The sequence below is a fragment of the Tamandua tetradactyla genome, chromosome 15 (genome assembly GCF_023851605.1).
Source record: "Tamandua tetradactyla isolate mTamTet1 chromosome 15, mTamTet1.pri, whole genome shotgun sequence".
Taxonomy (NCBI): domain Eukaryota; kingdom Metazoa; phylum Chordata; class Mammalia; order Pilosa; family Myrmecophagidae; genus Tamandua; species Tamandua tetradactyla.
This window is the reverse complement of record NC_135341.1, coordinates 38,841,994-38,866,356: the sequence shown is the minus strand read 5'-3', so window position 1 is coordinate 38,866,356 and position 24,363 is coordinate 38,841,994. Positions and strand designations below refer to the sequence as shown.

At 35.0% G+C, this 24,363-nt stretch overlaps 1 protein-coding gene and 1 pseudogene across 6 annotated transcripts in view; both read right to left on the bottom strand.

The window, feature by feature from the left end:
• Nucleotides 1–24,363, bottom strand: part of SMARCC1 (SWI/SNF related BAF chromatin remodeling complex subunit C1) — a 251,121-nt gene that overhangs the window by 84,208 nt on the left and 142,550 nt on the right. For all 6 annotated transcript variants that reach the window (XM_077129473.1, XM_077129470.1, XM_077129467.1 and 3 more), the window contains exons 10-14: nucleotides 18,936–19,057; nucleotides 13,325–13,449; nucleotides 8,910–8,969; nucleotides 5,041–5,078; nucleotides 2,645–2,766 (exon numbers count right to left, since the gene is read on the bottom strand). In XM_077129473.1, the coding sequence (XP_076985588.1) occupies nucleotides 2,645–2,766; nucleotides 5,041–5,078; nucleotides 8,910–8,969; nucleotides 13,325–13,449; nucleotides 18,936–19,057 (467 nt within the window). The remainder of the gene's footprint in view (nucleotides 1–2,644; nucleotides 2,767–5,040; nucleotides 5,079–8,909; nucleotides 8,970–13,324; nucleotides 13,450–18,935; nucleotides 19,058–24,363) is intronic.
• Nucleotides 19,067–23,130, bottom strand: LOC143657264 (myelin expression factor 2 pseudogene; annotated as a pseudogene).

Genomic DNA, 24,363 nt, shown 5'->3' with positions numbered 1-24,363 from the left:
GGCTTATTTTTATACATAGGAAGAAAAAAAAGAAAAGGCAAGAGATACAACTCAGCCTGGAAAATTTATACAGGATATATCTGGCAATATGAAAGAAGCAAGCAGCACAAGGTTCTTGACACGACTACTAATGAATGTGTTTATCCTGTATGAATATAACTAAAACCATTCACACTCTTTCATTATTTGGTAACATTTAAAATATTTGAAATGACTATCTGTACTTTTATATACTGTAGATACACTCAATTATCTGAAAACTAGAAAGATGCTCTTCTAATATGTAATGTATAGAACAATAAGAGAATGCTACACGACTTTTCAAGTTGTACTATGAAAAGAATAGCTGCAAGCAATTCATTATATAGTTGTAATTTACCTCACATTGTTTTAATAGTTACAGATTAAGAATGGAAAAAAAAGAACAAAACAAGAATGTTTAACCCCAAGCACCTTCCTCTTCACCAGATACGTCTGGTGAAAAAGGTCATATAAAGGAAGTATAAGTAGAGAGGGGCAGGTCATTTGGAATTTTTTTAAATCTGGAGTTCTTCTAATTATTAACTCTGCAAGTTCGGAACACTTTAATAAAGCAGCAGTTATCTTGTCTATAAAACGGAAATATATCTAATATCTCTACAATCCACCTAACAGTAAGCATTGTGAAAGGAAAAGGTGTTCATTCAAATGAGAGTGTTTCGGTAAGTGAATAAAAAACTACACAGTTAAATTTTTCTTGCGACTATTACCTTTTCTAATTTTTGACATTTTTTTTTATTGTGAGATATAACACATGTACAAAAAGGCAACAAATTTTAAAGGACCCTTTAACAAGTAGTTATAGCACAGACTCCAAAGTTTGGTATGGGTTAGAGTTCCACATTTTCAGGTTTTCCCTTCAGGTGCTCCAAGACACTGGACATTAAACAGAAATATCAATATAATGATTCAGTAGTCATACTCATTTGTTAAATCCTAACTCCTCCATTATATAACCCCTTCTCCCAATTTTTAGGGAGATTTGGGCTATGCCCATTCTAGCTTTTTCATGTTGTACTTTTTCTAATTTTAAGGAAAAGAATGCTAGTTTCTCAGGTGTGCCTGCCCCACTATGCCCTTCTGTTAGTGGGAGTTTTTAAGTTTGTTGGTTTTAATATATTAAATTCTCACTATTTGGAATAACAATATAAGTTAAAAATACCAAAAGGCTAAAATATTTTTAAAAGGCAACTTACTATTCAAGTATATTAATAACTAATCATTGTTTACTAAAAAAAAACCTGGAGACAGTTGATGAAAGATTATACTTAAAAATATCAACGTAATATTAGGATGCATAATATTAGTTTTTTTGCAAAAACGCAAGTTGCAAAATTTTGAATCTTAAACATGAAATTAAAAATATTAAGAGACACTTCTGAATTTTCAAAAAATAATTTAAAGTAATAATCAATGCAAGAATATTGACATTTCAAACAGAAGAACTAGATACTTACTCTAATTCAGTTTCTACCTATTCAAAACATGCAAAAACACCATTCAAAATTGATTGTAAAGGCAAAAAAGAAAAGTCTCAATACATGAATCATACCTTGGTTTTGGACAAAAATAAGGTAAGTAGCTAAAGTGGACCATCTGCTTTATTTTTGTCTTCTAATGACTGCTATCTATCTATCTATCTATCTACATACACATACACACACAATTACAACTTTCTTTAAAGAATGATAATGCAATAATCACTGAGAGCAAGCAAAAGATCCAAAAAGAACTTCAATGTTTTCAATAATGGTATCATCAACTAAAGTAACTACTTTAAAAAAGCTAAAATCTATTTGCAGGAATAAGTTCTGGTACATTTATTTAAAAATCAAAACCAACCAAATAAACAAAATCAACTTTATATTCATAATCGATTAGTTATTTCCAGCTGTTACATAATAACTATTCACAGTGTCACAGGAGTTGCTGTAAATGGCAGGAAGGATTCTTATGAGGTTTGTTTTCGTCAACTCTGTTCCTACCAGGGTTTACATGTAAAAAGCATTCTAATGCTAAAATATTTCCTATCATCTGTGGCTATGTCTTGGTAGTGACATACTGATTCTATTTCTTTCGATATTTTAAAAGCATAAAATGATCTTTTTTTTGTATGCTATATGCCCGGGGTCACATTTCATTCTTTTTCCATATGAATATTCCGTTACTGCAGCACCATTTGTTGAATTTTTGTTTGTTTTTTCTCTTTGTTTTGCTTGTCTTTTTGTATTTGGGAAGTGAACAGGCTGGAAATCGAACCTGGGTCTCTTGCATGGCAGGCTAGAATTCTACCACTGAACTACCTTCACATCCCCAAACATCAATTTTTTAAAAAATAATATATAAGCATTGTCTGTCTGAATTATAGTTGAACCCAACTAAGTTAGGTTCAAGCTTACAAAATTTTACAAATCCAAACTACAACACAATCTAGTTTCTATCCCTAGATTGCTTTGAAGAACACATTCCAAAGATAAAAATCATTTTACCTCTCCCTTCATCCTGTGGGTCAGGAACTGTTATTGTGAGATTTGTGCAGAACATGATTTCAAAGGAAGTTTACCCGTTCCTAAGTACAGTGTTCACAGATAAGCAAACCACTTACCAGTTATAATCAAACCAGGATGCATAGCTAGGAATAATAATGTGATTTGTCTGCTCTGTTACATTATCTTCACCAGGGTCGACTGACCGACTCTGATCACCTTTGCTAGGATCTTCATCTTCCTATAGAAAAGAAGCCAAAGTTCAGAGAAAGAAACTACTACTGAGATAAACAGGTTTCAAACTTCAGATATAAGGTCAGATAATTTCAATTTCAAAGACCAGGAAAACACATTTCAAGTAAAAAAAGTGTTTGACAGTTTTCAAGGTAACCTCACAAGATGGCTAACTGACATAGCAGATTTTATGTCTTCCTTTTACAGAAAAAGGGAATCAACTCAAAGAAGCTAAATTTCTCATAACAAGATTAAACAGCAAGTTAACTGAAGAAAGTCTGATTCTACAAACACAGGAATTATTGCCCCCAAACTCTTCCTACAAATAGCCTGCTTATTGCTTGTCCAATTACACCTCATCCTAACATTTCTATATAAATTGTTCTCAACATGTTCGTAGGTGATTCAAGCGCATAAAAGGCATAATGACAAGGCTGTCCCTCCCAAAAATATTTGAGCACTGAGTATCTGCAAAGAGCTGTATGTGCATTATCTCATTTCCTCCACACAACTTGCCAATAACAACTGGTAATACATATCATCTCTTTTGAAGAAGAGGAAACGATGTACAGATCTATCAAGTTATAAGCAGGATAAAAACCCAGGAAGTACAGCTAAAGGATCTATACCCTTAATCATTCCCACCACTACTCAAAATTAGCTTCTTTTTAATCTCATTTATGCAGAATTTGTAATGATTCCATCTAAAAACCTGGCTTTGTAATACAAAAATTTCAAAATCAATCGCTTTAGGTCTGAGGTCAAGAATATTTCTTATGCTACCAGGAAGCAAAAATAATTACTTAAAATATTAATCCTAATACATTATCTAATATGGAGCTTGTATTCAAAACACCTGGTGGTCCAGAAAGACCTTTTACAGATTTTTTTTCCCCCAAACCTGATCAAGGATTCTATATTTCATGATATTTATGTCTCTTCAGTTGCATCTACCAGTTTATGCATTAATATTTTTTAAGAACCTAGATTAATTATCTTGCAGAACATCCAACATCTGTTTATCTGGTTCTTCATTATTAACTTGAGGATAAAAATTTTTTAATCAAGAATACTCTAGGAAATAAGTCTTTTGACATTAAGATGCTTTTCAATTTTGTGCAGTTAAATCTAGTACCCTTATCTGTTTTAATATTATAAAATTCTTATCAATTAAGAAAACTGGCACATTTTAAATCATTATAATTGTTCAGTAGTTTAATTTCTACCTTTAAGTCAATTCAACCTAAATCCTGTATTGTATTATTTGAGGTAAAGATCCAGTATTACTGCCTAGGAACTTAACATGGTAGTTTCATTCCTTAAGATCAACGAATAGTGAAAATTAAACATATGAAACACCAAGGAACCTATGGTTTTTAATTAAATGATATTGAAACAAAGGATGACAAAGGTAATAAATTTCATTTCCCAAATGACAGAACCTAGCAAAAAATATGCTCAAGTTTAATGTTTTTGTTTTATTTCATTTAATGTGTTTCTGGGGTGTGAGGTTTCAGAAATTCAGTTAGGAAACAAAATATTTGCCTTTATTCGGAAAATCAGCCATTTTTATGGAGCCGGAAAGCCACAGTTTTAATCATCTCAATGAGAAAGCAACAAGCAGGATCACTTGGGAGAGGGTATATAGTAACTGCCTCTAAGACTTTTAAGTTCTATAACAGATTTGTTATACAACTGGTTATATGGTTTCAAATCTCCATCTGACCTTGGCATAAAAAAAAATCTTATAAGTAAGTCCTTTTGACATTCTATTTTGGACTTTTTTACTACCACACAGTACTATTTATTCTGAATAGGAACTTCTTTTTATTAACGTAGTATTCTTCTAGGTCTATAAAACAGCTGTTTGACAAAAGATGTTTTACTTTTAAAGAAAAAATTAAGAACAATTCAATTAAGGAAACATGTATAAGAGTTTGTTGAAATACTTTAGTTGAAAATCTTGTCATGAATATGTTAATTTCTTCACCATGAAAAACAATGAAACATCAATGTGGGGCATCTCTGACTGAATGAAAAAAACAAAGAACCATTTTCACCAAATATTTCAAGAAAAGATTAGAGGTTAATTATACTTAGAAACACAGTCAAAAATGATAACCTGAATGAAACAATGGACCATTTATTAAAAATTGAAGACACTACTGTGTCTTTACAGCAGAAATTATGAAACAGGAAGTGGATGACTGTAAGGGTTAAGAAAGGTCAAGAGCATAATTAGAGAGTTACTCCTGGACACCAGGTAATACTAAATCATTACCTTTCCTCCAGTTGTGACTGTTTCTTCATCCTGTTCATCTGCAAAATCATAACATGAAATTTATTTAAAACTAAGGTAAATGCTTTCTGGATTACCTGGAAATTTTAAGACATAAGTGACTGATAATAGAGAAAAGGAAAGAAGGCAAAATCATCTTTAATAATTTAATAAATTAGAATTTTACACAGAAGCAGAGGGGTAAGTTGCAATTCAATGCACAGGTAATTAAGCATATCCAACATGAGGGAATTTATAATTAATTACTACTTGGACTAATAATATCTTAGTCATGTACTTGTCTAATACTAGGTAAGAGACCTCATTAGGCCTCTGACCTCCTGGGATTTCGTAAAACAAAGTAACATTTTGGATGCCTGAGAGGGGATTAAAGAATAAGTAAAGAGAGAGGCCATAATCAATCCCTACAGACAAAGTACCAATAAGAGTTAATGTCTACTATTGATAAGAGGACTCCAGGACCTAAATGCTGGCTTGCAAAAGAACAGGACAAACCCACTGCATAATTTAAACCAGGCAAGTCATTTCCACTGTAAAAAGCAAAAGTGCCAGTGTATAAGCTGTTATGTTATCAATAAGTACATTAGTAACATTTTATTTTCTTATAATTATTATAACCATTTGTAGTGGTTAAAGAATTGTAAATTTAAAAAAGAACTTGTTGAAGTCATTCTTTAATTTACTTATTCACTCAACAACTATTCTTGATGAAAAGCACTAAATAATCTAGTTAGACTAAGTCCATAGTGCTCCAGTCAAATCTGGCCTGCTGCCTGTCTTTGCATGGACTAAGGGCAGAAAGGAGTTAACATGATAAGCCTGAGACTTCTATTCATGGCTGACATTCATGGTCAACCATGAAGGTGGTTTATTGTGCTTTGGCAAGTTTGTGCAAAACTATGCTTTAAAATGAACATCTATATTTCTTCTGGGAGTCCGGAATTTTGGTACATGCTAGGCAGAAGGTGTCTATGTGACCAGTCTATAATAAATATTTCCAGCATATAGTCTCTAATGGGATTTCCTGGGCAAAACAATGCAGATATGTTGTTGCATTTGTGCTGCTAGGGGAAGAGTTCCCTCTGTGTAATCCTTCATGGAAGGGAGATGGCATAAAAAAACCTGTACATACATTCCTCTAGACTCCATCTGTGTCCTTCTCCTTATTCATTTGTGCATCCTTATTAATTAACTGTAATAAAAAATGTTTAGCAATAAATACAACCATACATGAAGTCCTGTGGGTCCTTCCAGAGAATCTCAAAATGTAGGCATAATTTTGGGAACTCTCTTCACATCTACAAGCTACGAATGGCTTTAATTTTTTTAATGGTTGGGGGGGGACAATAAAACAAGAATGTATCATAACACATGAAAATTAACTAAAATTCAAATTTCAGTGTCCATAAATAGAAGTTTTATTGGCACGCAGCCATATTCATTTGTTTACATACTGTCTATGGCTGATTTGGCACTACAACAAAAAAAATGAACAGCTATGACGCAGAATGTGACCCATGGTTTTTTACAAAAAAGTTTTGTGGGTACACAGGGGGTTCAATTGTAGAATGCTCACCTTTCATGCGGGAGACCTGGGTTCAATTTACGTACCATGCATTCCCCAGACCATCCTCCCCCACTCAAAAAAAAAATTCACAAAAAATGTCTACTTTAGAGCATATAAAAGATGTGTGGCATTTTAATAATTAAGAGACTATCACTGAAATATTCAACTAAATTTTATGGACCGTCTGCTACATGCCAGCCACCATACAGATGTTAAGGATACTATGAGGAACAAGAGAAGGTCGGTGCCCTTTTCGAGTGGCAGGAATAAGACAGAAAGTAAATGAACAAAAAGATCAGATGTTGAAAAATACTACGCTGAGAATGAAAAGTAAAACAGTGTGGGACAGGATAGGTGGACCTTTAAAAGCAAGTGATGAGAAAAGTTTCTCAGAAATGAGACATTTAAGTTGAAACATGAAAGAGAAGAATGAGGCAAATATTCCAAGAAGAAGAGGCCAGATCAAAGTCCTTCAGATGGGCACAGGCTTGGAATCTTCACAGAAGTGGAAAGGTCACATTGAGAAGGCATAATGGCAGAGAGAACTGAAAAAACCAAAACAGCAGACTGGAAAAAGAAGATGCAGTGCATACGCACTGAAGTTAAACCTGGATTAAATATAGGTGCTCTCAACAGCTGTATGCTTAGAAACATTACTGAACCTCCCCAGATCTCTGTTTCCTCATTCGTAAAACAAGGGAAATACGGTGAGGTACAAACATATACTGAATGATGCCTGGCAGGTCTGAGCAACGTACAGGTGAACACTATTGTTTGATTCATAAGTTAGAGACAAAATTTTTTTTGAGGGGGGAGGGTGGTCCAGAGGAATGCGTGGTCCATAAACTGAATCCAGGTCTCCTGCATGAAAGGTGAACATTCTACAACTGAACCACCTGTGCACCCACAAATCTTTTTTTGTAAAAAGCCAGTTAGTAAATATTTTACACTCTGTGGGTCACATTCTGCATCATAGCTATTCATCTTTTTTGTTGTAGTGCCAAATCAGCCATAGACTGTATGTAAACAAATGAATATGGCTGTGTGCCAATAAAACTTTATTTATGGACAATGAAATTTGAATTTTAGTTAATTTCATGTGTTATGATATATTCTTCTTTTATTGTTTTTTTTTCCCCCAACCGTTAAAAAAATTTAACAGGAATAGAAGACTCAGAGTATGGTCAAGTTTGGAACTAACCAGAGCCATTACAGTCTGCATAGGGACTGTGTTTTTTCTAGGAGTTGCCAACAGAAAGAAATTCAGGTAAGTTTGTCAAGAATGAACTTTTTCTTTTTAGATCTTGGTAAACCATACAAAAACCACTTCTCTCTAGGTGATAAGATAACTTTAATGATGTCTTTCTGCCCAAGATATACAATTTAATTGTAGCTTGACATATTTCTGTCCATGAATTATCTTGGTACCAATGTTTATAACTTCAAATAATACAAAAGAAGGACAGATATCCTATTTACTGACCCTTAATGGTAATACTCAGTACATGGTCTCTTCCTTCTAGATGTTGACAAATATGCTTCCCTCTTCCCCTGTCCATGGATCTTCACTTTTCAGGGATCTCAAGAAATAAAAGAAAGGACTAGATATATTTAGCTGGGTGATATATGTTGGGGAAGTCAAGGACATAAAAGTCATGTCCCAGCTCTAACTGATACCTCTCCTTTCTCCCATTTGCCTGTGTGTGCAAGTGCTATGTTTCCATTTGTGCTGCTCTGCATGCACATGTTTGGTATGTTTCTATTTCCCAAGATACAGCAGGCAGCCATTAAATCTTAATGTGTTTCAGGGACAGCCGCCGCCGCCACCAGTGTATAAATATGCTCAGCACTCAGTCAATGGAGGTGTCCCTTAGATATCTTCAATGTGAAGAAAGGCCTGCAGAGCTGCTGAACAGTTGGCTTCCCTGGGGGACTAGCCACAATTGGTCCCTCATCACTGATGCAAAGAGAGGCATGTGGAGCTACTGATCCAAGCAGGTAGTTTCCACAAGTGACCAGCCAAGGTGGGATCTTTTTCCCTTTTTGGTAAACTAATATATATATAAATTACAATTTTATTTAACAAACTGTATCAGAGAAGAGCACGAGTCTTTTACCTTTTTGAGTATATAAAATATAGGACCATTTTTAGCTTACTGCAGATGAAAACTACATCTCTGAGAAAAGAATGGAATAGTAGAGGAGCTTATATATTCACAGGAGTAAACAGCAAATAACTGTATGTGTGTGTATGTGTATAAATGTATACATATATTCTTTTTACCTAGATCTGCTACTGTTCCTCCTTTAACAGGTGTGTTTTCACTATCTTTCTTTGGATTTACTAGAAGAAAAAAAAGAGTATTTTAGGGGAAAGTTATGCATGTTTTCATAAATGAAACAGCAAACATCATGATTTAAAAATACATGCATTTCACTGCAACTCCAGTGACAACTGCAACACGCCTCCATATAAAAAGGGTAAACATCAAAACAACATACCAAACTACATCCTTTTCACTAACTAGCCAAGCAGCAATGAATTATCATGACAATAGTAAATAATATGGAAATTATTCAGAACAAAAGAAGAAAGAATCTTTCAAACTTGCTCCCCAAAATATTTTTGTAGACAGGCTTTTTTTTTTTTTTAGCATACTTTGATTCCCATTTCTGTGTTATTCATTCAAATAAATAAAGTGAGGAAGAACTGATATTTTTCATACATCTACATGGACTTTGAAACATATTCTGGGGTTTTAAAATCTTGGATTTGGGAATGCAAAATGGTGCAGCCACTGTGGAGAACAGTATGGCAGGGCCTCAAAATACTTAAATATAGAATCCCTGTGTGACTTGGCAATTCCACACCTAGGTATACTCAAAGAAAAAACAGAGACTCAAATAGAAACTGTAAACAAACATTCATAGCAGCATCATTCACAATAATCAAAAGATGGAAACAACCCAAGTGTCCATCAACAGATGAACGAATAAACAAAATATGGTACACATTCCATAAGAAGGAATGAAGTTCTGAGATATGAAAACAACATGGATAAACTTTCAAAATATTATGCTGCATGAAATAAGCAAGGCATGTAAGGATAAATACTGTACAATTTCAATTGCATAAAAAACCTACCAAAAGCAAATAGAAAGAGACAGGGAGTAGATTAGAAATTACCAGGGGATGGAGAAGGGGGGGAGAGGGAGATGCTGCTTAGTGAAATAGAGTACAGGTAAATTTTCAAAATTTAAAAATACATAAAAATTTTATATAATAAATGTTATCCATACTGTACTCCTTACCACTTAATTACTCTCTTCTAAGAGTGTGCCTTTTTCCGCCATTTTCTTACTTACAGTCTGCAACTAAACATGTAATCACTCTGCACGTTCACCTCTACATCATCTGGGGCCACTATGCTCATTATCCCAAAACCTGCCCTCTTTTAATTCTATAAAACTATCAGAATTACAGCAGTTTGGAAAACAGATTTTGGGTTGATAGGCCATCTGCTCTCCTGCATGCCTTGCTTATTTCATGCAGCATAATATTTTGAAAGTTTATCCATGCTGTTTTCATATCTCAGAACTTCATTCCTTCTTATGGAATGTGTACCATATTTTGTTTATTCGTTCATCTGTTGATGGACACTTGGGTTGTTTCCATCTTTTGATTATTGTGAATGATGCTGCTATGAATGTTTGTTTACAGTTTCTATTTGAGTCTCTGTTTTTTCTTTGAGTATACCTAGGTGTGGAATTGCCAAGTCACACAGGGATTCTATATTTAAGTATTTTGAGGCCCTGCCATACTGTTCTCCACAGTGGCTGCACCATTTTGCATTCCCAAACCCAACTTTTTTTCTCTTTGGAAAAAAAAAAAGTATGCCTTTTTCTTTCCATATAAATAAGGACTTTTAGTTACAGCGTGTCTTTTTTATTTATTTATTTTTTGCACTGGCAGCCACTGGGGATCGAACCCGGGTCTCCAGCATGGCAGGCAGGAACTGTGCCTGCTGAGCCACTGTGGCCCATCCTGTCTTTCGTTTTTAATAGGTTCACTGTACCCATGAAAGGACCTAAAGTTAAATAGCCTTATATTGATGGAAACTTGGTTTATTCAATTTTTCACTATTCTGTCATCAACATTCTTTTAAAATTATTTTTATGCATGCGTGAAATTATTTAAGATAGACTCAAAATTAAAAATGATATTGAATATGCACAATATAAAATTTAATGGGCAGAGAACAACACTGTGCATATAATTACATTTGAATGTTTTTAAAAAGGAAAATCACAGGTTGTATAGATAGTACACAAATAAATTTAAAAAAACAACATGGAACTCACAACACAGTGCAGTCTAACTTAAAAAAAAATAATTAATGGACACAGCCAAACTGTGTTAAGCAGATTCATCAATTAACACTTCCACCAACAGCATCTGAGGGTACCTACTTCCTCAAGACCTTTCTACCACTGGGAATCTTACAAAGGTTTTGAAAATCTAATTGATGTAAACAATACTCTTATAATTTAATTTCTTTAGTTAAATGATGTTGAAAATCTTTTCACATATTTAGCAGTCCAGATTTTCAATGAATTACCATTACATAGTTAGTACTTTGCCCTTTACTCTTCGGAGTTTAAGAATCTTTACACATACTCAGGATTCTTTGTTTTTTAAATGAGTAATGAATATTTTCTCCCAGGATAACATTTGTTTAAAAGATATAAGATATTTGAAGTTTTACAGCTTAGGTTTGCTTATTTATAACTTTCATTTACCTGAAGTTTAAAACACTTATATATGATACAGAGAGGAGTAATAAATTTTACAAAAGTATTTAAGGAACAGTTTAGTTTTTCCTCACTGACATGCAACATCAAATTCAGTATAAATGAAATTCACAAACAAATATTAGCCTAATGTTTAACTGGCTAATCTATCCCACTGATCAATTCATCCATTCCTGTGCCAAAACAATACTAGTACTTTAATTATTTTACCTTTACAGTTAGGTAGTCTATCTGTTAGGGCTACCACTACCTTCGTAGTTCTGGCAAAAAACTTTTTTGGTTATTTTCCTAAATTTTCTCTTCCATGACTTAAAAAAAAATGCTTATTAAATACCAGTTTTCTAATGAAATTAATGAGATTAATGACATATTCAGCAATTTCTCCTCAATATTGAAATCTCCCATTCTGAAGGTAGGATTTATTGAGGTATTCTTTTAAGTCACTCAATAATGCTTTATAATATTTTTCATTGCTTCTGCACTTACTAGTTCTATTCCAAGGAATACATGGTTTTTCTTCCCATTGAGAATCTGATTTACTTTGCAACACATTTTCTCACTGATCCCAGAGATAAGTTATGTACTTCAGCTAACAGCCCTAGGTGAATCCAAGTCAAATTCAACACTAACCACCACACAAGTGAGCGTGTAGACTTCCAAAAATTCTACCCCTACACAGTGTGTCTCCCCCAGACTTTGAGCCAACCCAGCTAATCCTGGAAGAAGTACACCTGTCTCTACTAAGCTGTGCCCAAATTAAACATTCATGAGCAAAACAAGTGACTGTTGCTTGAAATTACTAAGTTTGGGCTGGTCTGTTAACCCTGAAACAGATATATAGAACAGTAGGGGGAGTCAACCTGGGTATGACAGACATTTACCCAGCTTTTCCCCAAAGGCATATCCTAGGGCATACAAAGTCCCTTCAAATCCTTCCCTGATTACTAGAGTGTGAGTGCATGGGGTAGGACCACAAAGGAACACAGTGAGAAGAAATCACTGGAAAACTGAAAGAACTGAGCTGAGATTTCAATCATTGCATGGTGCAAGGGAAAACTAAAATTGAGTTTATAACCTTGATCAAGTAAAAGGAATTTGGTAAACACCTGAGGCTTTCCACTAAAACCCAAAAGGTCCACTACATATGAGTAAGATGGAAGCAACCCGAGTGTTCAATCAATCAATGAATGGATAAACAAAATGTGGTACATGCATAAATAGAATATTAAGAAACCAAAGGAAGGAATAAAATTCTGATACATATAACAACATAGATGAACTCTGAAGACATCATGTTGAATGAAATAAGCCAGGCATAAAAGGACAAACATTGTATGACTTAACTGATATGAAATAATTAAAATAAGCAAATTCATAGTCGGAAACTAGAATCCAGGATGACAGGGGTCAGAGTATGGATAGAGAATGGGGAGAGAATACTTAATTGGTACTGAATTTTTGTGAGGAGTGATGGAAAGGTATTAATAATGACTGGTGGCGATGGAACCACAACACTGTGAATGCAATTAATCACAATAAGCCATATATTTAAATGTGACTAAAAGGGGAAATTTTTGATGGTATACATATCACTAGAAAAAAAAATTTTTAAATGAAAACAAAAGCCAAAAAATAAACCAAAGAACAGAAAAGCACAGACAGTGAAGCCTAACATAAACTCTAGACTACAGTTAAAAGTACAGTTCTAGTAATACTGCCATCAATTGTAACAAAGCTACCACAATAATGCAGAGTGTCACTAAAAGGGAAAACCATATGTGTGTTTGGGGATGGTATAAATAGGATCTTTGTAACCATATCAAACCACTGGTGAGTATGATTATATTATGTCTGACATGCTTTCAGTCTAGGCTGGAAAATACAAACCATTTTTGGGCAGTACCACTTCCTCTATATTGGGTACAGGTGTTGGGTCTTCCATATCTTTGGTAAGATCTTCTTGCTCATCTTCTTCTTTCTGACTTCTGCGCTTCCCATAGAGACTAGTTTGGCTAAAACATATGAGAAAATTTAAATGCAAACAAGATGGATTATAGCTACTTATAGCAAACAATTTTTTATTTTCTACCCTACATTACTGTTAGAATTTTATGTTCTGACATTTTTAAAAAGTCAAAGTCAAACAGATTAGATATATTCCCCAAATTACAACCAAATAGGAAAAAGAAAAACATAAATTATTGGACAAAAGAAATGGACAACAGATATCCCACTATTCAAACTACAAGCAATATCCTAGGCTTAAATTAGCTTAACAGAAGGACATCTGCTAAGAAAATATGGCATATTCCCTTTTAAACCTTAAACCAGGATTATAAACAGCCTTTTACGTAATAAGTTTGTCCAAAATATATACAACTGTATTTTTCTGGCTCTTAATATAAAAAAATCAGGAACTACAAACCAAAATCACTTAAGTATGGTGTTAATCCTTTCTTTTTTATTTTTTTCTTAAAAAACTAATATTATGGATTATGGGAAGATGGCAGTGTAGGAAACTTCAGGAATGAGAGACCACGAAAACAACCACTGAATTGGCAGGAATTGTCAAAACCAATTATTCTGAAATTCCAAAGTCTAATGGAACACTGTGCATCATCCAGAGAGGAGAGGAAGAGGGTGGTAACTAGTGTGTTTCACCCTCCCTACAGCTGCTACCACTCCCCTTTCCCAGGCTTTATGGCAGACAGCAGTAGGGAGTGAAGCTAGGGTTTTTAGAACAGCTGCTAGTGCCAGGGTGGGACACAAAGACATGATCCTTCAAATTCTAGATATGTGTGGTCTGATTACTGATTAGCACTATTAATGAACCACTACAGAGCACTAGGGGCCTGCTCTAAGGACAGTCATTTTTCCAAACATATACAGGCAAAGGTGACAGGGGAATCTTTGAGACAGTAATCTTCTTCAAAACTATGGAAAACAGTTAATAAGCTGCATAAACTGGGCAAGTACTGAATCAAGAAAGCACAGCTTCAAAGGACATAGAAGAGCCTTCTAGTGCTCTTGCTGGTCCCTACTCTACACCACCCACAAGCAGACTGAAGCTGGATTGTGCTCCCATTATGGGAGCAAAGGAGGCGCCTTGGGAGTGCCACCTGCAGGAAGGACGCAGTAAGTGCTGCTGAATCAAGATACTGATATTCCTTCTAGCCTCCACTGTTTGGAGCAGACAAAGGAAAAATCTGAGATGCTGGAATGTTAGTCCAAGATAAATTCTGGGACCTGTTTTGTAACTGTTTATTGAAGTGTGCTTTGAAAATTACTTCTTTCTTTCTTCACTTCATATGTGTGCTATGTTATATATAAAAAAAAGTTTTAAAATAACTACTGTACATAAGGAAGCATATTAGGATTCAAATTAGAATGGAAATTATTCTTTATCTTGACAAATACAAGGGAGACAGCATAGAAAGCTATAACTACCATGCAGAACTTGATATGTACCACTGCAGAAGTGTATCACTGCTTGGGTATAAGAGTTTACCACTGTTTGGGTTTAAGAGTCAAGATTGCAGGTGACATGAACTGAAATCTTGAAAACTGAGTAAGAATCCACTAATATGGAGGCAATGCTTCAGGAGTAAAGACATGAAGGGAAAAAAACAAAACAAAACCTTGGCTTAAGAAAAAACAGGGAATAATCTGGAATGCATTTAAAAGTGAGAGTGGAAAGAAACAAAGTGCTGACTGGAACAGTGTCCTGGGACAAGCCCGAGTCCTCACACTGCAGAGAGATTGAGGATGACAATTTTTTCATATAAAAATTATGAATTTTAGAAGTCTTTTATAAACTAAAGGGAATAAAGATAAAATACTTAGGGAAGAAGAGATGCAGGAAGATTAAAAAAAAAAAGAAAACATTTCAGCATGGTTTGAAATTTGGGAAACTGAGCAAAAGCTTAGCCATTGAAAACCGGAGGTATTTGATTAAAGGACACAAAATACATTTATTTTGAGAAATTCGACTCAGTGGGTTTTACATGCATATTAGATGCCAAATGCACTGTGGGTCTTTTGGACATCACATCCTGGTTCAGTAACCACAGCGTCCTATTCCTATCTCAGTTTCTACATGAGAATAGCAGTGTCTATGATTTCGGCCTGAGAACCGTTATGAAAATTAAGCTTCATACACAAGGATCTTGGGTCATTCTGAAATCTTTGAACATCAACAGCAAGATTCAGATTAGAAATTTAAGAATAAGTTATTCCCCATAACACCAAAAAAAATCTACTTCTGCTGTTTTAATTTTTATCACAATACATTTGACTTGACAATTAGCAAAATCTTTTTTATGACTCTGACTATAATTATTATTATACATAAAAGCAACAGGTTTTTAAACTTTCATAAAGTCATCTCTGCATGATTAAGAATGCTTTAGGGACTGGGAAGATGGTGGGCCGGAATGGAGTGAGTTCACTCCTGCTCCCTGAAACAAGACAGAAGATGGGGAGAAAATGCCCAGGACTGCAGGTCTCAGGGAGCTAGAGTCCACCTTGGGTCAGTGGTGTGGCAGTCAGCCATTCTGCCACTAGAGTACCTGTGCATTCTCGCTTACCTTATAACAGACCCTGAAGTTGAACTGTATATCCCCTACATGAAACCTGGACCTTGATTTGACAGAGAATAACTAACCAACAAAGTGCAAAAGAAAACATTCAACAAAAACTAAGTAAACACAAAACTTCAGAAGAGTGAAGAAAACCAACTTGCATAATAACCATATCAAGATAATCAAATGCCTGAAACACAACAGAAAATCACAAAAACACAAGATCCAAGCAGAAATTGCCCAGCCAAACAACCAAATCAAAATTCCAGAGGGACAAGGATTATGGAACAACTACTCAAGATATTTATAAAGAAATAAAGAATTATCAGAAAGATACTCTAAGAACATCAAGAAGAATTTGGGAGTTTAAATAGAAAAATGGTATATCTCACAGAAATGAAAGATAAAATAAAGCTAATAAAAAATATACTGGAGACGCGATAGATTCAAAGAAGTAGAATAAGTGAGCTAGAAGACAGAACAACAGAACTGGAGCGCACAAAAGAACAAATGGCAAAAAGGACTTCGTAAAAAAGGTGAAGAGGGAGTCAACTCAATGGGAGAAAATATTTGGAAACCACATATCAGATAAAGGCTTGATATTCTGTGTACATAAAGAAATTATACAGCTAACCAACAAAAGAACAAACAACCCATGGGCAGAGGAAATGGGTAGGCATTTTTCTGAAGAGCATTTACAGATGGCTCAAAGGCACATGAAGAACTGCTCATCTTCACTGGCTACAGAGAAATACAAATTAAGACAATGAGATATCACCTCACACCTATAAGAATGGCTGCTATTAAACAAACAGGAAACTATAAATATTGGAGAGGATGCAAAGAAACTGGAACACTTATTCACTGTTGGTGGGAATGTAAAATGGTTCAGCCACTGTGGATATCAGCCTGGTGATTCTTCAGTAACCTAAATACTGAGTTGCCCTATGACCCGACAATACCGAAACTCAGTATGTAACCAGAAGAGTTGAGGGCAGTGACATGAAAGATATTTGCACACCGCTGCTCATAGAAGCACTATCCACAATTGCCAAGAGAGTATATGGAGAGTTTAACAGATGAGTGGATAAACAAAATGTGGTATATACATACGATGGAATATTATGCAGTATTTAGACAAAATGATGTCCTGAAACACATGACAACGTAGATGAACTTTGAGGACATAATGCTGAGTGAAACAAGCCAGACACAAAAGGACAAAGACTGTAGGATCCCATTATTATGACTCTGATAAAGCTGCTAGTGTTTTGGAGCAGCTAAAAGGAAAAATGTGAGTTGAAGGTATGCTGTCCATGACAAACTCTGGTAACTGTTCTTTGAAACTTATTACTTTTTTTTTCTTTCTTTTCTTTGTATATATATGTTATATTTACAACTAAAAAACAGTTTAAAAAAAACTACAGGCAGTTATAGTAATATTAGACAGAATAAATTCCTGAAATAAAAAATTTGTAAATATTTAGTAACAGCTCACTATGATAGCAAAGCTGATATTTGTAATAACTTTTTACTTGATATTTTGAGAACACAGATTTTTATAGTTAATCAAATGGTAGCTGAGATACTGTTTAATACTTAGAATTCAAATAACTCAGATATCTGTGCTTGTAGGTTTTTTTCCCTCCTTGCTTTAATTTTAAATTACAAACAGGTTTTACGATGACAACTTAGATTTTTTTTTAATATGCCTATGGATAAGCTAACTTAGATATCCATTTTAGGTCATTAAGATTTCCATATGTTAATTGTAAAAATATTTGTATCTTCATGTTTTCCTGAAATCATGAAAATATTTAGTAACACAGGTCATTACTATAGCAATACAGATATCTGTAAAAACCTTTTACATGATGTTTTTTAGAACATTCAGTTTTGACAGCTGATCAAATGGTTAGTGTTTAAATACTTAGAATTGAAGAACTCTGCTATCTGAACATGCAGAATTTTTCCTTGTTGCCTTAATTTTACATTGGTTTATGAAATTTACTACAAACAAAGACTTTACGATGATTATATGGATACTTTATTTAAATATGCCTATGGCTAAACTAAGATACCCCATTGTTGGTGGTTCTAAGTGTATTGTTTGTTCTCTTAAATTAAGAAAAAAAAAAGAATGCTTTAGGGAATAACACGATTCAGGGCATGTTCTGGAAAGAGAGGGGAGTTTGTGTAAGGAAGCTGCAGGAGATGAGATGCCAAAAACAACTTTACCGTCCAGTCAACAGTCAGAAATTTAACAAATTTATTATTACAGGAAAAGGATCAATTTTGTAGACTGTCCTTCTCTAAGACTAAATCATAGCCTCTAGAAAACTATTTTTTAAATATTTTAGGTTAGGCAGCCGTGAAATTATTAAATAACTATTTAATATACAGATTATTAAGTATCTGCTATTAATTAATATATATTCAGGCCAGGTACCGGGCAAGGGCTTATAAATATCTCACTTAAGTCCTAAAATAACTTATGTTGTAGAAGGCACAGTCCCATTCAAGCAAAGCTCAGGAAGTACAAAAGTGTCACTCTGAACAGGGTACTAACGCTTTTCAGAAAATCAAAACAGCCATAGGTTTACCTCCTCCATGAATCATTTTGATCACAAATGGAGACAGGTGGTAAAATCAGAGAACCAGTTAAATATATTGAATATCACTTCTTAAAATCCTAATCAGCCACGAGTCTGGATCTACATTTAGGAACATAAAAAAAGGATTGCATTCAGGATGTCTTGATGTAACTACAACAAGAGATGCCTGCCACGTAATGTCCTATTAGAAGACAAGCTATCAAACAATTATGAGTTCAAAGGGTTCAACTGACTTCCAGCAAAAACTTCCAATATAAATGCAAAAATGAGGAAAGTCCTTTGAAGTTTGAGTGTAGTTCTTACCCTTTTTTCCCACTCTTCTTCCGTGATTCTGTGGGTGTGGGAGGGGGAGGGGAAGGTGAATGCTTCCTCTTTCGAGCATTAGCTGCTGCTTTTCTATCTCTTCTCTCTGGACTTCGGACTGGCTACGAAGAAGTATAAGAAAATAAGTATCAACCAGCTTTACCAATTTCTCGGTTTCTAAAATCTCTTGTCCAAAGTAAGTTTCCATGAATAAAAGACACCACCATATCCACCAAGTGCAGAGCAAACGAAAGGCACATCATTAAGCACCCTGAACCACCAGCTGTCAAGAGACTCCCCAAGACCAGGTAGCTGAAGGGTACTTTGAGAAGCAGAAAGGCAAACTGGTGTATAAATATTGTGCGGATACAGAAAAAAAGGAAGTTGGGAGACACACATGAAATGAAGGAACTTTGGAGACATCATGAGGTACAAAATAAGCCAAAAATAGAAGAGCAAGTATTCTGCTATTGCTGGCTTTTAGACAACACTTATTAAGAAAACTGGGGCTTAGATTGTAAATTCACATAGAAGTCACACTTAGTCTAGGGTTGTGTTATTTCTAGATTCTGAGATCCTGGGCTATATGTGTATAACCTGGTATTTCCCTGGAACTTTGGGTACCTGTGTGACACCTAAGACTCAGAGTTGGAGTTCTGCAGCTCTGAAAGCTGCATATAAAACAATTGTTAAAGAAACCTAAAAAGAGATCAGGCTCCAGTTAGTGATAAGAATGAAGCCAATTTGGTTGGGACTAAGATAAATCAGAATACAGGGCAAAGGAAGCTATTATTTGCATTTTAGAGTTTCACCTCTATATAAGAACAAAGGAAAATAAGTTTATTTTGTCAAAACCTAAATTTTATGTAGCACACAGTCTAACTAAACCTTCCTGGATAATTCATTTAAACAATCCAAACAACAAATGAAGCCCAGAATGGGAAGAAGGGCTTGTAATTCTGTATAGCTTAATGTAATACCCAGCTACATTCCAGGGTATGTTAAGCAGACAAAAAATTTAAAAGTATTGGCAAAGTCCCTTGAGGGACTGAAGAAAAATAATGGAATTATTAAACTTTCCCACCTGGAAAATCCTGATATTCTCTCAAATACTAGGGACTCCAAGTTAATAGTCTAAGCATTAGATCTTTTTTACAGCTTTAAAAATATTTACTTCCTCAGTAACATACTTTGAAGAAAAAAGAAGAGTAATTCAAGAGGAAGAATTTACTGTTTAATAGCAGGTTAATTTCACTAAATTTGATCTCCCAAGTAATAATTCATCTGAAACGTGCAATAAATTTCAATTAGCCACGTTAAATTAGAATGAAAAGCAATGAGCTGTCTACATACCTTACTGGGAAAAAGTTTAATAAATAAAGTAATTATTATTTAATAAATAAATGCTCAAACTTTAAATACTAACCCAACAAAGATCAAAACATATAAATTCAGTTAAGACTTTTGCTCTAACACAGCAACTTCCCAAAATGAATAAACAAAGAAAGATTCAGAGTATATTCTTACAGAGCTTATTAATAAAATACAGTATCATTATGCACATTTAACAACATGTTTTTCTTCTACAGGTATAGGAGATATGGATCTCTAACATCATGAGATCCACTATGTTTTATATGCTATGCCTAAGTGTCCCATGGTTTATTACAACTGTATATATAAATACATCAACTCCTATAAAAGTCATAGAGGACTGACTTACATAACCATCTCTCTCAGTATTTCAATTTTTCTTTCTTTAGCAATTCATTTTAATGGGTGGAAACTAGACAGCAAATTAGGATTAGTCTGCCTATTTTTATACTTGGGGTTTACCACATTATCAGTTCTACATGAACTTTGAATTATTGGAAACAATAAAATAAGGGTCTGTGGGGATTGCTATTAGTAGTGTTATATGGAAAATGTGAGTGATGGGGAGGGGCAGAAAAAGACAAAATCCATTTCTTCCTTTAAGTCAAATTAAAAAACATAGTAGGGCGGGCCACGGTGGCTCAGCAGGCAGGAATGCTTGCCTGTGATGCCAGAGGACCTGGGTGCGATTCCTGGTGCCTGCCCATCGAAAAAAAAAAGCATAGTAAATTTTAGGATCTAAAACTTACAGTAATTCTTTATAACCAAAGAAAAGTTAATTTAAAACTAAATGAAATCACATCCTAATCTGTCTGCACCTTTTCCTTTTAAGGACAACTACATATATAAAAAACAGAAGTTTTGAAAAAAATCCATTCATGTTTTACCTTACAGTAAGTTGATAAAAATCAGGGAAACGTGAACAATCAAATCCCATTTTGAAAATAACAAGAAAATGGCTTGATTAAAAATAGTATAACCATTCATTTAAATTGAATGACCAAACTCACTGTCTTTTAAAACCCAAACTTGAGATTAATAAAAATCACAGTATATATTTAACACTATACTGTTAAAAGCTGGTGAGAATTTTTAAAGTTCATTTTTACAGCTTTTATAAGCATATAGTATATCTTTAAAAATTACTTTTACTAGGAGATCTAGTGAAACAGATGTAGGAATGTCCCAACTATGGTTTGAAATCATGTACTACGATCCAAATGTACATCAATTTCTCTGTCACTGATTTTTATGCCATTCATTACTCTGCAGGCTTTTTCAGCTGATTCTGGGGAGTTAAATCTGACTTTCACAGCCTTTTGACTTTCCATTTTCATTTCTACAAACATTATAAGACCACACTGACTGAATTTCTCTTTTAGTTTCTGCCAAGTCAAGTCAAAAGGCAGATTTCTGACAAATACATGGTTGCCTTTGTAGCCTATTTTTTCTCTCATTCTGCCTGCTATTAGACCTGATAAAAATCCTGAATCCCACATATTGATGCTCCTTTCCAGTACAGCTCCTAGTCCTAGTCCTATTCTATCAGAGCTGGAACTCATCCGGTCCAATTCCATCCCTATTCCTCCAGTCATATTGTTCATGCCTCCCATTCCACCACCAAGCCTACCAAAGGAATCTTCAAAGACTCGATTTATTCCAATATCACCATGTCCAAAATCTCTCTCCATGCTACTAGTCATTGCACCATGGTATAGCTCTCCCATTCAGCCAACTTCACCAAATCACCCCATGCTATTCATTGTGTCCAGGCCACCAAATCCGATTCCTCTTCCAATTCTATCCATTCCTCCAAAACCCGGACCATCCATTCCCATACCACTTGGAACTAAATTTCCCATTACATCACCAAAGTTCAACTGGCTGGCATTAATAGGCTGTCCACCTGGACCAAGTCCCATTCCAATGCCTCCAAGACCAAATGGTAATTGTGGTGTCTTACTATCATGTGAGCGACAGGCTTCATGAGGGACAGACTTGTCGTCCATTTTCACATGCATAGGTCTATCAAACAAAAATTACCCAAATAGAAATTGCTTGAACTGCTTCAATTGCTTGTTCAAAAGTGATTGTGCCCACTCCTCTGCTCCTGCCATCTTTGTCTTCTTTAATATCTGCCTGCTTTACTGTTTGAGCTTTGTTGAATACTTTCTTCAGTTTCTTTCAGCTGATTTTGAAGTCAAGATTAGCAACAAAAATTGTGGAACCAAGTCTATCAGTCTGCAAATTATTGATAACTTCAGGAGGAATGTTTGAATTATTGAGAATGGAAGGTGGTAAATTCATCAACCTCGATTCATAACAGGGACAAGTTCTCCCGGAAATGATCCTCCTGTTCGTTGCAATGCCCTACAAGCATTTTCTCCATGAGGATCCTCTTTAATATTCAGGTTGTCTTCCATTAAGATCACATTTGTTCATAGTTTCTAGAGTTTTCTTTACAAATTCTTCATCTTTGAATTCAACCACACAACCCTTTGATTTTCCTTCCACATCCTTAAAGAGCTCCACGTATGTAACCTCACCAACTTTTTCTCTCATTAGATCTTTAATAGCTTGCCATTTCATGTCATATGGAATATTGCTAAAGAAAACTGTTATGATTTGGACCCTTCTTTTCTCCAGTATCTGAATTCTTGTCTTTTGAATAAGGATGAAATCTATTTGCCTTCATATTTCCTGTAGACTTTTCCTTTAAGTTAGATTTCTCTTCTTTCACTGATTCATCATTCTCCATTTTAACACCATCAGAACTGCCACTGTGGTGCTGCTCTGGGTCCAGGGGGTGTGCTAAAGCAGGCTGTCGTCACCAGTGGCCCGGAGAACCTCGATGTCTGCCATCTCGCTGCTGCTGCCTCTGTCGCCTTTGCTGAGGGGCTCTGAGCATGACAGTAAGTATTAGACTGCGAGGCTTGCTCTTATGAAATTTGTTTCAGAGAACTTTGTAGCAGAATCTGTAGCAGAGAAGTTAAGCCTATGTATAATTAATAATTTATGCTTCAGAATTATTTCCAGAGAACCTCTTTTGTTTCTCAGATGTGGCCTCTGTCTAAGCCCAACTTTGCAAGTAAAATCATTACCCTCCCCTCTACATGGGACATGACTCCTAGGGATGAGCCTGGCCTGGCACCAAGGGATCGACAACACTTTCCTGACCAAAACGGGGAAAAGAATTGTAACAAAATAAGGTATCAGTGGCTAAGAAAGTTCAAAAAGAGTTGAGAGGTTATTCTGCAGGCTACTCTTACATAAGTTTCAGCCAAATATCGCTAATTGCCATGGTTTGCCAAACCTGAACAGATATCATCTTGTTAACCCCAAAGAACACCTGAATTTTATCTGAGCTCCTACATAAGTTTCATGTACTAAGTTTACTTTCCAGAAACCTGTAACTTCCAGGTGGTTCCTACACTAGATAAGCCCTGAAATCCAGAGGGGCCAGCTTCTCCAAGAGTATCCAATAGTTTCATCCCCCATTTTTAACATGAAAAAGTTAGAATGGGCAAACCCCAAATATCCCTAAAGATTGGAAAAAGGATTGAGGAGGAGGAGGAGGAGCTAAAACAGAGAAGTTTTATACTGAATCTTTATACTGATATATCTTTTAGTTTCCAGTGTCTTGGAGCAGCTAGAAGGAAAACCCTGAAATTGTGGAACTACAACCCATACTAAATTTAGCAATTTGTTCTATGACTGGTTGTTAAAATGTACTTTGAAATTTATTGTTTTGGTATATATATTTCACAAAAAACAAACAAACAAACAAAAACACTGAAAAGGGTGCACGGGTGGTTCAGTGGTAGAATGCTTGCCTTTCACATTCAGGAGACCATGGTTCAATTCCTGGATCACACCAAAAAAAAGGATTCTCCAAGACCTTTCAGGTTCCACATCACCAATTGAAATACAAACACTTCTATACAGGTATTCATTACTTTATACAACATAGACATGCCAAAATCCTGAACAACTAAAAACTATTGTTGTTTACATTCTATGAGTCTCTGCAGGAAAACCACTTTCAATACTACTG